Source organism: Vespa velutina, chromosome 7 (assembly GCF_912470025.1).
Source record: "Vespa velutina chromosome 7, iVesVel2.1, whole genome shotgun sequence".
Taxonomy (NCBI): Eukaryota; Metazoa; Arthropoda; class Insecta; order Hymenoptera; family Vespidae; genus Vespa; species Vespa velutina.
In genome coordinates this window covers 5,163,390-5,177,683 of record NC_062194.1, presented here as the reverse complement: position 1 = coordinate 5,177,683, position 14,294 = coordinate 5,163,390, and the positions used below count along the sequence as shown (strand labels likewise).

The 14,294-nt window shown below is 29.6% G+C and overlaps 4 protein-coding genes and 1 long non-coding RNA gene across 10 annotated transcripts; 2 read left to right on the top strand and 3 right to left on the bottom strand.

The window, feature by feature from the left end:
• The first annotated feature begins 158 nt into the window (after window positions 1-158).
• On the top strand, window positions 159-2,334 carry LOC124950625 (ADP-ribosylation factor-like protein 6-interacting protein 4). Of its 3 annotated transcripts, none has more exons than XM_047497589.1 (3): window positions 159-407; window positions 660-1,887; window positions 1,960-2,334. In XM_047497589.1, exons 2-3 carry the CDS (start codon window positions 698-700, stop codon window positions 2,087-2,089), a joined length of 1,320 nt encoding a protein of 439 aa, XP_047353545.1. In that variant the 5' UTR covers window positions 159-407; window positions 660-697; the 3' UTR covers window positions 2,090-2,334. The 3 variants fall into 3 exon arrangements, with proteins under 3 accessions (XP_047353545.1, XP_047353543.1, XP_047353544.1); XM_047497587.1 differs by having other exon boundaries at window positions 160-407; window positions 553-1,887; XM_047497588.1 differs by having other exon boundaries at window positions 160-474; window positions 553-1,887.
• Window positions 2,335-2,900: 566 nt separating this feature from the next.
• On the bottom strand, window positions 2,901-5,009 carry LOC124950623 (RING finger and transmembrane domain-containing protein 2-like). 4 transcript variants are annotated; one of them, XM_047497584.1, is made up of 5 exons: window positions 4,717-5,007; window positions 4,363-4,617; window positions 3,604-4,278; window positions 3,272-3,487; window positions 2,901-3,202 (listed from the first exon to the last, which is right to left on the bottom strand). In XM_047497584.1, exons 2-5 carry the CDS (start codon window positions 4,609-4,611, stop codon window positions 2,969-2,971), a joined length of 1,374 nt encoding a protein of 457 aa, XP_047353540.1. In that variant the 5' UTR covers window positions 4,612-4,617; window positions 4,717-5,007; the 3' UTR covers window positions 2,901-2,968. The 4 variants fall into 4 exon arrangements, with proteins under 4 accessions (XP_047353540.1, XP_047353541.1, XP_047353539.1 ...); XM_047497585.1 differs by having other exon boundaries at window positions 4,772-5,007; XM_047497583.1 differs by having other exon boundaries at window positions 2,902-3,202; window positions 4,789-5,006.
• LOC124950630 (probable citrate synthase, mitochondrial) lies at window positions 4,877-7,964 on the bottom strand. The gene is made up of 7 exons (XM_047497599.1): window positions 7,434-7,964; window positions 6,997-7,335; window positions 6,570-6,775; window positions 6,130-6,262; window positions 5,856-6,050; window positions 5,616-5,717; window positions 4,877-5,538 (listed from the first exon to the last, which is right to left on the bottom strand). The coding sequence occupies exons 1-7, from the start codon at window positions 7,650-7,652 to the stop codon at window positions 5,320-5,322; spliced, it is 1,413 nt and encodes a 470-aa protein (XP_047353555.1). The 5' UTR covers window positions 7,653-7,964; the 3' UTR covers window positions 4,877-5,319.
• LOC124950632 lies at window positions 6,530-8,377 on the top strand. The gene is made up of 3 exons (XR_007101407.1): window positions 6,530-6,735; window positions 7,063-7,326; window positions 7,415-8,377. It is a non-coding gene; the product is annotated as an uncharacterized LOC124950632 (long non-coding RNA).
• On the bottom strand, window positions 8,163-14,294 carry LOC124950628 (ras-like protein family member 10B). The gene is made up of 5 exons (XM_047497596.1): window positions 13,992-14,294; window positions 12,737-12,897; window positions 11,791-12,027; window positions 11,163-11,366; window positions 8,163-10,527 (listed from the first exon to the last, which is right to left on the bottom strand). Exons 1-5 carry the CDS (start codon window positions 14,059-14,061, stop codon window positions 10,399-10,401), a joined length of 801 nt encoding a protein of 266 aa, XP_047353552.1. The 5' UTR covers window positions 14,062-14,294; the 3' UTR covers window positions 8,163-10,398.

Here is a 14,294-nt window from a genome sequence, read left to right as displayed (position 1 = left end):
TTTTATTTTCTTCTTTATTAAACATATTATGTTAAAGGTTTTTTCTTCTAGCATTAAGAAGTATTCAGATATATATTAAAATAAAAATAAGAATAAAAAGAATTTTTTTCCTTGACGATTAACATTGCCATTGCGCAACATAATTTCTTTTTATGAAAACCTCTGTTATAGTAAAATATAGATGGTCTACTATCAGTATACACAAACATGAGGGGTTGCCTTTAATCTCGCTTCAGTTTTCGAAATTGAGAACGATGAGGTCGGTTGAACTTTTCATGTTGCCTCCATATAGAAATAGTTAAATAATCCAATCATTCGACTGCCTCATTTTACGTAAAAGTCTTATTCTATGGAGTAATTAACTTTGGCGATTAGTAAGAGAGGTTAACGATCGGTACGAATAAAGGGTGAGAGTGTGATTAAAAATTAATTATAATTAACTGAATATTACGTTATAATATATATCTCAATTGTGTATGTAACATTATATATTCATTAAACAATTACTTATACGATATAACATGATAAAGTTAGTTTGTAAAAATTTCGTAGATAACTAAATAAATATAAATATGGAGGCAGGATAAATATAATTTTTTGTAATAATATTACAAGAAATATATTATAACGATTGTAAACAGGAATATATGATTTGTAAGGAATTAGATATTTATATATTCATCTCTACAAATTGATTATGAGTGGCAGAGAAAGTAACGAAACTAAGTGCGAGAGAAGCTCTAGAAGCAAACGACATAGAATGAAAGAACAGACGCAATCTACTCATAGCGATGGATCTGACAGCAAATTAAAGAGAAGAAGTGCATGCAGTAAGGATAAGAGAAAAAAGTCAAGACATAGAAGTAGCTCGAGTAGTTCCAGTTCTTCCAGTACTTCCAGCCATGATGTTAAATTGCAGAAAACTAGGAAAAAGAAAAAAGATGATGATCGTACATTTAAAGAATATAAGAATGGAATTATACCACAAAGAATGGACAGGACTGTGAACAATTATAAAGGTTCAAGAAATTACAATATGCTCCCACATAATTTCAGAGAACGTGGTAATACAAATATGAGAGGATCATATAAATATGGAAGATTTTATAATAGAAATAGAAGAATACCGTATAATAATTATCAATACTACAGGCGCAATAATGAAGGGAGAAATTATTATACACATTATAATAATAGAGTACCTAATTACAATAGATCACGAAATAATCAAGATCAAAACATTGATTATCAAAGAAATTCAAACAAGGATGCGTCTAATCAATTTGTGAGAGAAAGCAATTCTAGAGACAGCAGTTCCAAACAAGAGAAATGTTCTTTAAAAATAGATAAAATACAGAATATAAAAACCAATGTAGATCCTTCCCATACAAAAACTAGAGAGAAAAGAAAAGCTGATTGTTTGGAGGGAAAGCCTGATCATCGTACTCAAAAAAAGAGAAAAAGAAGATCTTCCTCTTCTTCAAGTTCTTCCAGTACAAGTAGTACTAGCAGTGGTAGTAGCAGTAGTAGCAGTACCAGTAGTAGCAGCAGTAGTAGCAGCAGCACCAGTAGTACCAGCAGTTCTGATTCTTCTGAAGATGAAAGAAAACGTAAAAAACAGAAGAAGAAGGCTAAAAGAGTTAAAAAAAATGTAAAAAAGCATAGAAAGAAGAGGAAGTTAAAGAAAAATCCAAAGAAGAAGTTGAAAAAGTCATTGGCTACTGAAAATAAAAAACGTACTTCTGATAAATCCAAGGATACTGTTACAGAAATTTCACCAGAAATGTCAGAGAGAGCCAAATTAATGGCTCCTATTACAAAAGAAGAATGGGAAAAAAAACAAAGTTTAATACGTAGGGTATATGATGAGGAAACAGGAAGATATAGGTAATCACATATATACATGACAATATACATATATGCCTTTTTCATAATATCATTATAATAATCATTTTTTAGATTAATTAAGGGAGATGGCGAGATAATAGAAGAAATTGTTAGCCGAGAACGTCATAAGGAAATAAATAGACAAGCAACCAAAGGAGATGGAGATTACTTTCAAGCACGATTAAAGGGAAACATTTTGTGAATTATTTTTATATATAATAAAAGTTACGCTTTTTTAATAATTATTAAGTTATTGTGAACATCAGTATCCTGTATTATTAAATCTCTATTATTATATCTGTTTTGTAATGTCTCAGAAACAGCTTACGATCTAAGATATTTTAAAACATAATGTTTGGACAAATCTTGTAGTTCATAATAAAGTTATAAAATAATTACTTTGTTTGCACTATACTTTAATAAAGAAAAATTATATATTGGTCAGAGTATTAAGAATATTTTTTCATCTGAATAAAATCTCATCAATGACATCGGCAGCCACTTATATAGATTTAACGTAGTTCTTATATTTTACTACCAGATGGTGTTTAATTTTGATCATCAATCGATGATATTTTGAATTTATAAACATAAGACTATTATTAGAATTAAATTAATGAAATTATCGTATTAAAGTAGGCACATTTATATATTCTTAAAGCACGTATTATTTCAAAACATCTTATGTATTTATTGTTATAATTACTAATAATTTGTAGTATAAATTTTTAAGAACTTATTACTATGAATTTTATGTGCATAATATTTTACATGATAATAATTAATATAATAATAAAAATGTATAGCTAAACTATGATGCTTGTAAAATATATATTTTTTAAAACATGCAAGAATTCAATTGATAAAAAAATAAATCGATCATTTCGTCTGTACCTTTTTCAGAAAAGATTTAATAAATCTTATCTTGCAATATATATATATATATACACACACACACATATATATACATATATATACATATATATATATATACATACATATATACATATATATATATACACACATATATATATATATATATATATATATATATATATATATATATATAACAATTTACTATTTAATACAATTGAACAAACAATGTTGTATGACCATCATGGTAAATTGCATCGTCTGCAATTGGTGCACGACACAATGGACATGATCTTCCCCTAGTTAGCCATGTTAATACACAAACTTCACAGAAGATATGTTGACAATTGAGCCTGATAGGTGAATTATATTCTTCATGACATATTGCACATATGCCACCAGAATCTAATAGCTGCTCTACAGATGGACTTTCTCCTAAGCTCTAAGATAAATACAAAATTATAAAATGTTTACTTAATAAAATTACTAACATCAAAAATTAGTAACATACCATATTGTGCACTAACTTCAATAATGTTTTAATGAACAATGTTACACATGATAGTAAATCATTTCCTTTACTGATAGTATATACTGCAGATAAGAAAATTCCTACTATTCTTTCTGGGCCTTGATATGTTTCAGTCAAATAATATGTCCACGGTTGAATTGGTGCAACGCATCGACATAGTTGTGATGTAGCCTCTACCATCACATAAAATTTTCCCTAAATAAATATTAATTATTAATAATTTTTTGTCTTGTATAAGTATATATTGTGTTTTAAAAATTTTATAATATATATAAAAGAAACTCTTGTAAACATAAAAATGAAGTACTTACACGTTTGTGAAATGCCAGCAGTCTTACAGGTAAACAAGTTAAGATCACTTTAAAAACAATAGTGATCAATTTTAGAACAAAATCTGTTACAACTACTGACCACAGAAGCTCTGAGATTGAAAGAGGTTGAGTTGTAAATATATGTATTTCAAACATAACATTTAAGAAGAGAAAGCAACCTGCTATGAAGCACATAATTGACAATAAAGATGTCCAACTTCTGTTTTGTTGTTTGGCAATTTCATGCTTAAGATCATTATTGGCACATATGAAAGTACTCAGCAATACTATAAAATTTAGTATCCCTGCTCGGTGATCATAAATGCCTTTAACTAAAAGTATTAAAATATAGGGAACATATCTTTGCAATATACGTAATAGTTCTGCTGCTTCTGGATTTCTTTGAAGTCTGTTTTGAGCGCTTTCATCTCCATTATTATTATGTGTTTCTGCTGCCACTTCATTTGCTGCTTCACGTATATTATTTAAAAAATTATCTGTTGTTGTGGTACGATGATTATGATGATCATGTGCAGGTTGATTATGCATGGTTATATTGCTTGTTGTTTGATCATCAACATTAATTACATAGGTATCTGTAGAAGGAAGAACTGTTCTTGATTGATTCTGAAGCCTTTGAAGATTTAAGAGAGAGCTTAATGCAATGCGAGGACTCTATAAAAAATCAAATTAATTAAATAATGAGATATCCTTAATAGTATTAAAATATGGTAAAATTTTCTCATATATATAACGTACAGTACGTGTTCGTTCTATAAAAGGTCTAATTTCTTGAAAAGTAGAAGACAAGTTAGCCAAAACTCTGGAATGTTGGTTTGTTCTTCTACCGAAATTAAACATCCGAGTATTAGTTATAAATCCAGATGTTGTTGAATTTATTGAATGAGTCATAAGTAAACTTGACACTGGCCTTATCTCATTAGTATTTATTTCATGCATATTGATTCTGCTTTCCGATATTTCTATTCTTTCCGTTTCTGCCATCATGTATTTCTAATGAAATATTTTTCAAAATTGCATTAAAACAAATGAAGATAAGAATTTAAATTTTAAATTCAAATGCAGAACATATTTTTGCATTAATTTTTATACTTTTTTAATCTTCGATCCTTATAATAAAATATTATGTAATAAATAAGAAGATTACGATTTATAACTATTTACAATTAAATGGTATTCTTCTTGCCATAAATTAAAGTTTCTGAAAATTTTGTTCTATTCCTTCTTCTGATAATATAAACTCTTCAAACCGTTCTTAACAGGCAAACACGTCTTTTGCGCATCCTAAAGATCGTACAATAAATAATACGCAATTAAATCCATGATAGTTATTTTGGCACGAACAGTTTTATCACTGAATTTTACAATTTTAACAGATTGTTATTTTGCTGTGGTCATAAGGACACAACTTGTACGTAATAAACGAAGCGCCTGTGAAATTATGAAAATGCTTCTTTGGCGGGAGCCGCCATATTGTAATCATGATTTCAAACAAATACGAACATACACGAAGTTTCTGTTTTATTTCATTATCAAAATACATTGAATTATTATTTTTTTAATCATGAAAATATGTATTTACGTATATATATGTGTATAACGATTGTTTCATAAATATTTACAATTTTTTTTTCTTTTATAATAAACTCAACATCGTCTCAATGTAACTTATTTGTTATATATCATCACTAATTATTACGAAGTAAATTTTGTTAAATGTTTAATTCGAGTCCTTTTTTTCATTTTATTACGAATATCTCGAAGCGAATAAAAATATGTATATGTACTGTTTGATTTTGGTTGTTCAATTGGTGCATTGATCGCTCTAGTCCAAATAATCGAAGCAATTGCTCCCAATGCTCGTGACATACAGAGTAATACTTGATTGAATTTCATATCTTTCAGTCCATAAAACTTTGAAAAAATACAGCTTTTATTACGTCATAATTCAATTAATAACAAAGAAGAAATTTCTTGGATTTCAATATTACCTGAAACATTGGAGCAGCTATGCTGTTAACTTCTGGAAAGATATTTTTGTTTTTCGTATTTTTCATCAGAAATGTTAAAACTCGCGTAATATCTTGAGAAAGCTAAATTAAATAAAAAATTTTCAATTAACTTTTAATAATAATTCTATTAATTGTTAAACGTTCATTTATGTAAATATATCATAACGTTCATATATATATATATATATATATATATATATATATATATCGATCACTCACCTTTACTTCTGCATCACCAGGTAAATATGTTTTAACATGATTTAAAAGTGCCGCGTAACGTGAATCAAGGAATCGAGTTTCCTTATGTCCAATCAATTTATTTTCTTTAATAAAAGACGTCAAAAAATCTTTCAATGTTTCTTCCTTAGGTTTAGTACCCAAAATACTTCTTACTTTTTTTTGAAATTCCATGTACTATATTAATATAAAATGATGAAATTTCCAGACATTTACAATTATAACATATTAACATAATGTTTGCTTTTTGATTTACTTGAAACATCGTTCCCGTAATCGGTTCATTTTCATAAACCAAAACTCCTGAAGCTAATGCCTGACTAATATCTAAGTATGAAGCTCCCGAAATTTGTGTTATATGAACACCAGGTACACCACCATCTTCATCACTAAATTAAAAACTTTTTTTTATAGAATTGTCGGTAAAAAATTCTCACATGATAATTGTATATTTTCAATAGAAAATATCGTAGCCATCTAGTATGAAAATGTATAAACTAAAACTTTGACAACTCTTTCGTTTTATCATTGAATAATAATAGTGTCGATAAGTTAGATTGTCGATAAGTTAGATTGCCGATAGATGGATGAATACATCTGTTGCACATATATAATATATCGTATATGCAACAAATGTAATGATGTTACTAAAGTAAATGATGATGTTACTAAAGTAAAAGTGAATTAGAAACGTACGCATTTAAACTGACGTATAAACGAAGAAAATCTCCAACAGATGTTGTCCTGCCTTTTAAATCCTCCGAAGTATTGCTCAAACATTCTAAAAGAAAATCTATCCAGTCACCTCCTTCCGTCACGTTTCTCAACTCTCGACCTTTGCCAACGAGGCCAATAATGGCTGGTAACGCTGCTAATAGTTCCATGCTGTCCTCGTAAATATGCTTAAAAATAAAAGAGAAAGTATTTAGAAGAATTATTACATCGTTTTACACATCCAAGAATTCTTACATTTGACATTTATAACAAAACGAATACTCGTTGGAACTAACGTGTACAATTTTCAAAACGAACTAATTTACCTCTAAAAAAGAAATTATATTTTTATATAAAAAAAAAAAAAAAAAAAAAAAAAAAAAAGCAATTATCTTTTTTTCCCCGTTACCTCCCAATGAGTATGATTCAGAGCTCCGTTCTGAAGAGCCTTTTTCGTGTGTTTATCTGTTTGAAGAACAGTCAAAGCGATCGAGAGTCTTCCCAATGGTGTCACGTTGTCCGGTAAATTTTGAAGAACAGAACCAACGATTCCACCACCTGGTCCTGACCACCATTCTTTTCTTCTTTGTCGTCGAGAGGACCAATCATTAATCAATGAATTTGTCTGTTCTTGAGTGGGTACGTCGCCGGTTAATAGTAACCAAAAAACAGCTTCAACACTTGGAGATGTTCCATTACGTGGAAGAAGATTTAAAACTTCTGGGATAGTTAATCCACGGTACCTAATCTAATAAATATGTCTATCCTTTATACGTATATACGAACCTAACGAACACAATTTTTTTTTTGCTTTCTTTTCTTTGTAGATTAGGTAATCATCATTACCCCATACTTGGAATCATTTTCTGACGTTTCTCTGACCATTGTATTGACACCTTGAAGACCATCGTATACATTGTCCACAGTAATACGACTGATCACAGATTGACCGTGTTCTTTTCGAAAATTTCGAAGGAGATCATAATGAACCGGAATTTTTTCGCATAGAGCTTCCTTCAAATTTGTACTTGTACTTGGAACGCCTCTCGTTGTACTGACCTTCATAAAAAAATCTTTTGCTGTAGTCAATAGTTATTACATAAATGATCATAAAGGATTCTAATTATAATCTTCAAACCCTTAGCACGTATCGTTGTCCTATATTCGAATTAGATTTACAAATGCCAGTAATTCTGTAACCTCTTTTTTGATTCTTCGATGCGATTTGATATCCAAAACTTTTCAATAACATTTTTTTTGGATTTCCTTCGACAATTCAGACATAGCTAAATAATCTCAGACTTAGAAATTCGTTTTCGATTTGATATATTGTTGATTGAAATATTAGTATTTATATTACGATAATTTTGATAATTTTTCACCCCATTGCCCAGCCATGATTATGCCAAAGATAAACATTTCATGAATGATCGTAGAACAAATGAGAAACGATAGGAAAATATATCAATCAAATGAAAAAAATTCTATTAGGTATTACAAAAACAATTCTCCTTGGAATTTTTTATTGTACGACTTCAGAATAGAAAATAAAGAGTCACGTTTCACACATAAAATAACACTTCTCTCATTCCTGGGTACAAAGATTTTCAACGAACACGCGTTTTGTATTTTGTATGTGTATATATACATACATGTATATATGAATATATACACACACATACACACATCATGTGGTCTATAATTAATTTACGTATATCATATCGTACAATGTATGTATACGATATACATACGTTGCCTAGATAGCTTTAAATAACAATCCGATTAAATACCGGAACTAATAAACAACTATATATATAGTATATATATAGTATATATATAGTATACATATAATACATATATAGTATATATATATAGTATACATATAATACATATATAGTATATATATATTATATATATATGTACGTATATATATCACGAAGTCAACTCGCTCTTTTTATCCTTAGAAGCTAAAATACAAACTTCTTTATATTCATGTTACGTATGTATATAAACGATAACAACGATATTTATTAACACACATATCGTATATGTATATATATATATACATGTATACATACACATGTATTTTAATATTTGTTCATAAATACTGCTACGTTTCTTTTTCTTTTTCTTATTTCTTACATGTTAGTGATTAATTTTCTTAACAATAATTATTTTAAAAATAGATGTGTATACTATTGCTTCTGTTGAGGTAACTCCTGACAGCCCATCGCTGTTACAATATTATTAGGCCGAAAATCAAAGGATGTGGAATTACCTACAATGTGTTGATGAGATTAATTGATCGCTAATTTTTAATCTCGTGCGTGTGTACAGATTTCGGCAGTTATATAGTCTCATAATATTTTCTTGGTTTTTTTATGGATTTTTTTTTTTTCTTTTTTTATCTTTTCTTTTCTTTTGTGTGTGTGTATATGTGTGTGTGTGCGTTATTTTTACGAGCTTCTATAATATTTTTTTTCGCAATTTACTTTTCACAACTCGAGCTAACGTAAAGGTCTGTAGAAAGACCAACTTGAGTAACATTTGTAAAATGATTCGTGTACATATTGCTTAACATCCAGTCAGCAAAAAATTTTCTCAAAATTGCTGTACATTTATTCCTATCGTGCGCACATGTATATACGTATATATTCCTGTGTCTGTCTATGTATATATATGTATATATATATGTATATATATATATATATATATATATGTATATGTATACGTGTTTGTGTATATAATCAAGAATTAATTGCACGCGTTATACAGGATGGGCCAAAAGTTCCTAGGCGGGCCAAAACTTCTTAGGTGATTTTAAGAATCTATTATTTTTTTATGAGATTTCTTAGATTAATTTTTATTTTAAGATTGTAAAACTGTAAGCCTAGGAACTCATTTACAATCGGAAACAAAAATTAGTTCACAAAGTTTCGAAAAAAAAAAATAATTGATCTTTAAAATCATCTAAAAATTTTTTGACCAACTTGTATATCATAGTCATATATGATTGATTTAATCAATTCGGAAATGGGGTATTGTTTTCATTGAATCGTTTAACAATAATTGTATTTTGAAGTTCGCCGTGTTACGATAATTAACACGCATATTCATTTTCAATTGTTCAAATTTTGACTAGTACGTACTCTATCATTGCTTTTTATCCATTAACATTCTCTTCCTTTTTCTTTCCTTTTTTTCTCTCTCTCTCTCTCTATGTGTGTATGAAAACTCTAACGTCAAAGATTAAAATACAATGCGTCATTCAACTCGATGCTCACGAGAAACGAACAATTTCTTAAATTGACGAGCGAGTAACTTGTAAGATCAACGCATCGTGAAATGTTTGATTATCACAATGATATCACACGCTAGAGTAATATGAAAGAGGAACGTAATAAAGGAAAGGCAGATAATTTGTCGATTAAACGAAAGTTATCCAATTCGTGTTGTCGAAAATGAAAGTCAAGATGTATTACTTTTAATTGGAAGCTGTCAGACATAAAAGCAAATTTCCGGTTTGAACCAATAAACTTAATTGAGGTCCATTGAGTTGTTACCAACTCTACTGTTTCAACATTCGAAGAATGTAAACAACGATGAACACGATGATGAACTTTTTTTGAGAGATAATCCAACAATGAGGGAACATTTACGAAAGGCTAATAATAAATATAAGATTCAAAAAATAAAAAAAAAGGAATAACGAAGTAAATCAATGTGAATCTTTCTTTGAGTCGGAGAAGAAGCAGTTCTTCGCTAAAATGCGATCGCAAAGATCGAGTACGTCCATTATGTGATCTCAGTGTCAGAGAAGAATGCATTTCTCGCTGCTGTCATGCTGATGAGAACGCAAAGGCTGCGATGACGGTGCAGGTATTGGCGATGGCGGTCTTCCTTCTACGGCTTGAATACTCTTCATTAATTCTCGAAAAACCTGTGAAAGTACACAATGATATCTCAAATTATTCTTATTATCTATTCAAGATTGATCATTTTCATTTTGTCCAGATGAAATTAATATTTTAATTTAAAGTTAATAATCTATTCGAAATGAAATTATATTCTTAATCAATGATAAAATGAGAAATGTTATGAAAAATATAAGGAATGAATTATTTTGAAAATTGTTTACGAAAATATTGTTTATCGTATTATCGTTTATACCTGTAGATAGGCAACACTTTATACTTCGTCGGCAATCTCTTTTTTAAATTCCCCTATGATAGGCAATATACGCGTTTTTACATTCATGTATGCATATGTTGCCTATCATAGGAGGTGAAAAAAATTATCTACAAAGTACGCAGCGTTGCCTACCTTCAGGCTTATTACACAATATTTACATAAATAATTGGAGAAAATTGATATAAATACAAAACAAGAGTTAATTAAAAACTTAATAAATAACGTTTATATGGATTCATTCAAAAAGATATGAGTTTGAAGAAGTTTGTTGTAGAACGTATTCGAAATTATTTCCCAAAGTGTTCAGAACTCGTTTGAAAGTAATTTAAATGATAATAATCTTAGAGTAGAAGGTAAAAGAAGATGAAGAACTTTAAAAAAGACCTGTACGACACGACAGTTGAATCTTGCGCTGCACTCAACGTAACCGCATCTCCAATGCTTTCGTACGAGATTGACGATATCCCTGTACCTTGTACCGGAAGCTACACTGCTTGAGAGCTCATCTTGTTTATTGCCAACCACTAAAAGAGGTACACCTCTCATATCTCGTGCCTCGTAGATCTGCTCGCGTAATTTTCTGATATACTGAGAAAAGATAATCCAAGAATTCAATATTGTTTAATCTCTATTTTTATTATAATTTGCAATACTTTGAATTCGATCGAGTTTCACGTGGAAACACTTAGAGTACCTATATTTTATGCAAGCATGACTTCAATCTAATTTCTAAGGAACATTTAATGAAAAATTTATTTATATTTTAAAATAGACAATCGAATGAAAGGTCACGTAGAGATCTCTTTTTGAGAATATTTTTAAGTTTCTAATGACGAGTGATGAACATTTGCAAATAAAATTTGTTTTATGACTCGTAAACAAATAGAATATATATATATATATATATATACATATATATATATATATATATATATATATATATATATATTTTCTCTAACTTTAAAGCATGAATCAATCTTTTAAGTTTCTCTCGAATATCGGTGATACCTACTTGAAAAGTCTCCTGATTGCTCAGATCGAATACTAGAACGTAGGCGGTGGCGCTTCGTAGTCCATAATAACGGAAATCCGTCCATTCCAGGTGTGAACTCACGGGAAAGAACGGAATCGTTGGTAGATCTGTGATTTTCAATTCGTACAATCGATCGGCTAGTACAACGCTCGGGTAAAACGTCTCACGTTTTTCAGTGGGCCTGTATTCCTCCGAGAATTCGCTCCAAACGAATTGCTGAAGTGCAGACAAATTAAAAAAATCGACAGAGGAACAAGTGAAAAGCAAGAAAATGTGTTGGCGACGCTGACAAATCGTTTCATCTCCTAGATAGAAGAAGAAGAAGAAGGAGAAGAAGGAGAAGAAGAAAAAGAAGAAAAAAAAAAATATATATATATATATATATATATATATATATATATATATAATGAATTCCGTGGAAGCGTTCTTAGCGCGTTAACCAACGTTTATTCTCTTTTTCTTCGGGTCCTTCTATTTCCTTCGAGCTCGACACTCGCATCCGACGGAAACTACCTCCGGAAATTAACAGAATTCATTCGCATCTTGCAAAATCCTATCTCCTACCATCTTCCTCGACAATCTATTGAAAGAGCTCTCAAACGCTCCTATCCGGTAGATAATTAACGGAGTAACGAATATCGAAAGAACATTTTTTTTCTTTTTTCACGAAAAGATCATTTTCTATCTAGTTTTCAATATATTCACGATCTTAAGAAATATATCAATTATTATTTTACAACATCGGTATTTTATTAACATGAAAATATGATATTATTGCTAGAAGGAAAAAAAGAAAAAAAAAAAAAAAAAGAAAAAAAAATAAAACTTTTTTGCCCTCTTTTCTTTATATAAAAGAAATATCAGCATCTTTGTGAAATAGAAATGTAATTTCTTAAAAGGAAATATATCTATTAAAGAGGCTCACTCGAATTATACTGGACTTTCCCACGCCAGGTGCCCCGAGGAAAACGACCTTAACTCGATCCAGACTGTCTGCCGGGCTCTCCTCCTCTTTCGATCCGTTTTCCAAGTTTTCACAGCTTATTGTCTCACCGCCCCTCCTCTCCAAATAGTCTAGATCCAGTTCTATGAAAAAAACGTACAAAAAAAGGGTCGATCGTTTTTCACACTCTTGAAAGTCACAAAAATAATTTTTCATCTTGGTAAATTTTATGCTGACATATCTGTTTTAGATACGAATGTAAACAATCGATATTGTCACGTATATGTTAAATGTAAATAGTGTTAAAAAAAAAGAATGAGAGAGAGAGAGAGAGAGAGAGAGAGAGAGAAAGAGAGAGAGAATTTTGTCGCTAATATCAACAATAACTCATTGACAAACAAATTTGATTATAATAAATCAGACGTATTGATTTTGCATTTTATAAACTCTTTGTAAAAGTGTAAAGTGATAATTATCTGAAAGTAAATAAATAAATAAAGTCAAGTAATAAAATAAATCTTTTGAAAGAGAGTGTCCCAGATAGATGTTAATAAATGTTATTGGTTAAATCAATTCGTTATTCATGGGCGCGGTGAATATTTTTATATGTGACCTATATGACAAAATTTAGTCGTTCGAGTTCAATGATAAAATTATATTTCAATTTAAGTAGTAATTTAATACGCCATAGAAAAAAGAAAATAATTATTCATAATAACGACTAGTAACTTTTCGATTATTCAATCATTTGTCTCGTTAAAAAATAACTTTCTGTCAAAATCGATGGAACATTTTTTTTTCATATCGTCAATCTTATTTTGTCGTTCGTTTTGTTTTATACTTATGTAAATCGTAACCATTTAAGAAGTTTACCATTAAACATATAGTTTCTATTTACACTGAAGTTTATCGTGACCGAATGGCATGGGCTCAGGTTAAATCCCTAACGAATTTGTATTCAAAAGCAATACCTAATTTACATATTCACGTAAAATAATTGAAACGGTGCAATTAAGTACGTTGAAAAACTAATTTCCTTATATTTTTTAGTCGGAACTTTTCTTTCACGATTAACGATTTGCTTCGTCCAACAACGGGAGAATTAAGCATTTTTAATTGAAAATCATCGGTCTTTCAGAAAAAAAGAAAAGAATTATCATTCAATATTACGAATAGGTTGGATAGAAGAAAATAAATAAATAAACGTATATGATTTCTTTCGTTTAAATTCTTTTACCTAGTAGTCTTTTATTAGCGTTGAGAAACGATTTAGAAAAATGTTCGCTTTCTTTCCTTTGTCGATCCATTAGAACAAACGTGATTATGTATACTTTGTAAATGTTTTTAATTTAAATTTGAAACTCGCAAGAGAGTTCTATTCCGGTGACCATCACGGTCGAGGTTCGCGGCTCGACTGACTGAACTCTGGAGACTCGGCGTCTATAAGGGAGTATACAACGACAATAATAACGCAGGTCCGTTAAACTTCGTTTTTCAGATTTTCACCCATTTCCCACCCATCTCTTTTTTAATTACGTCT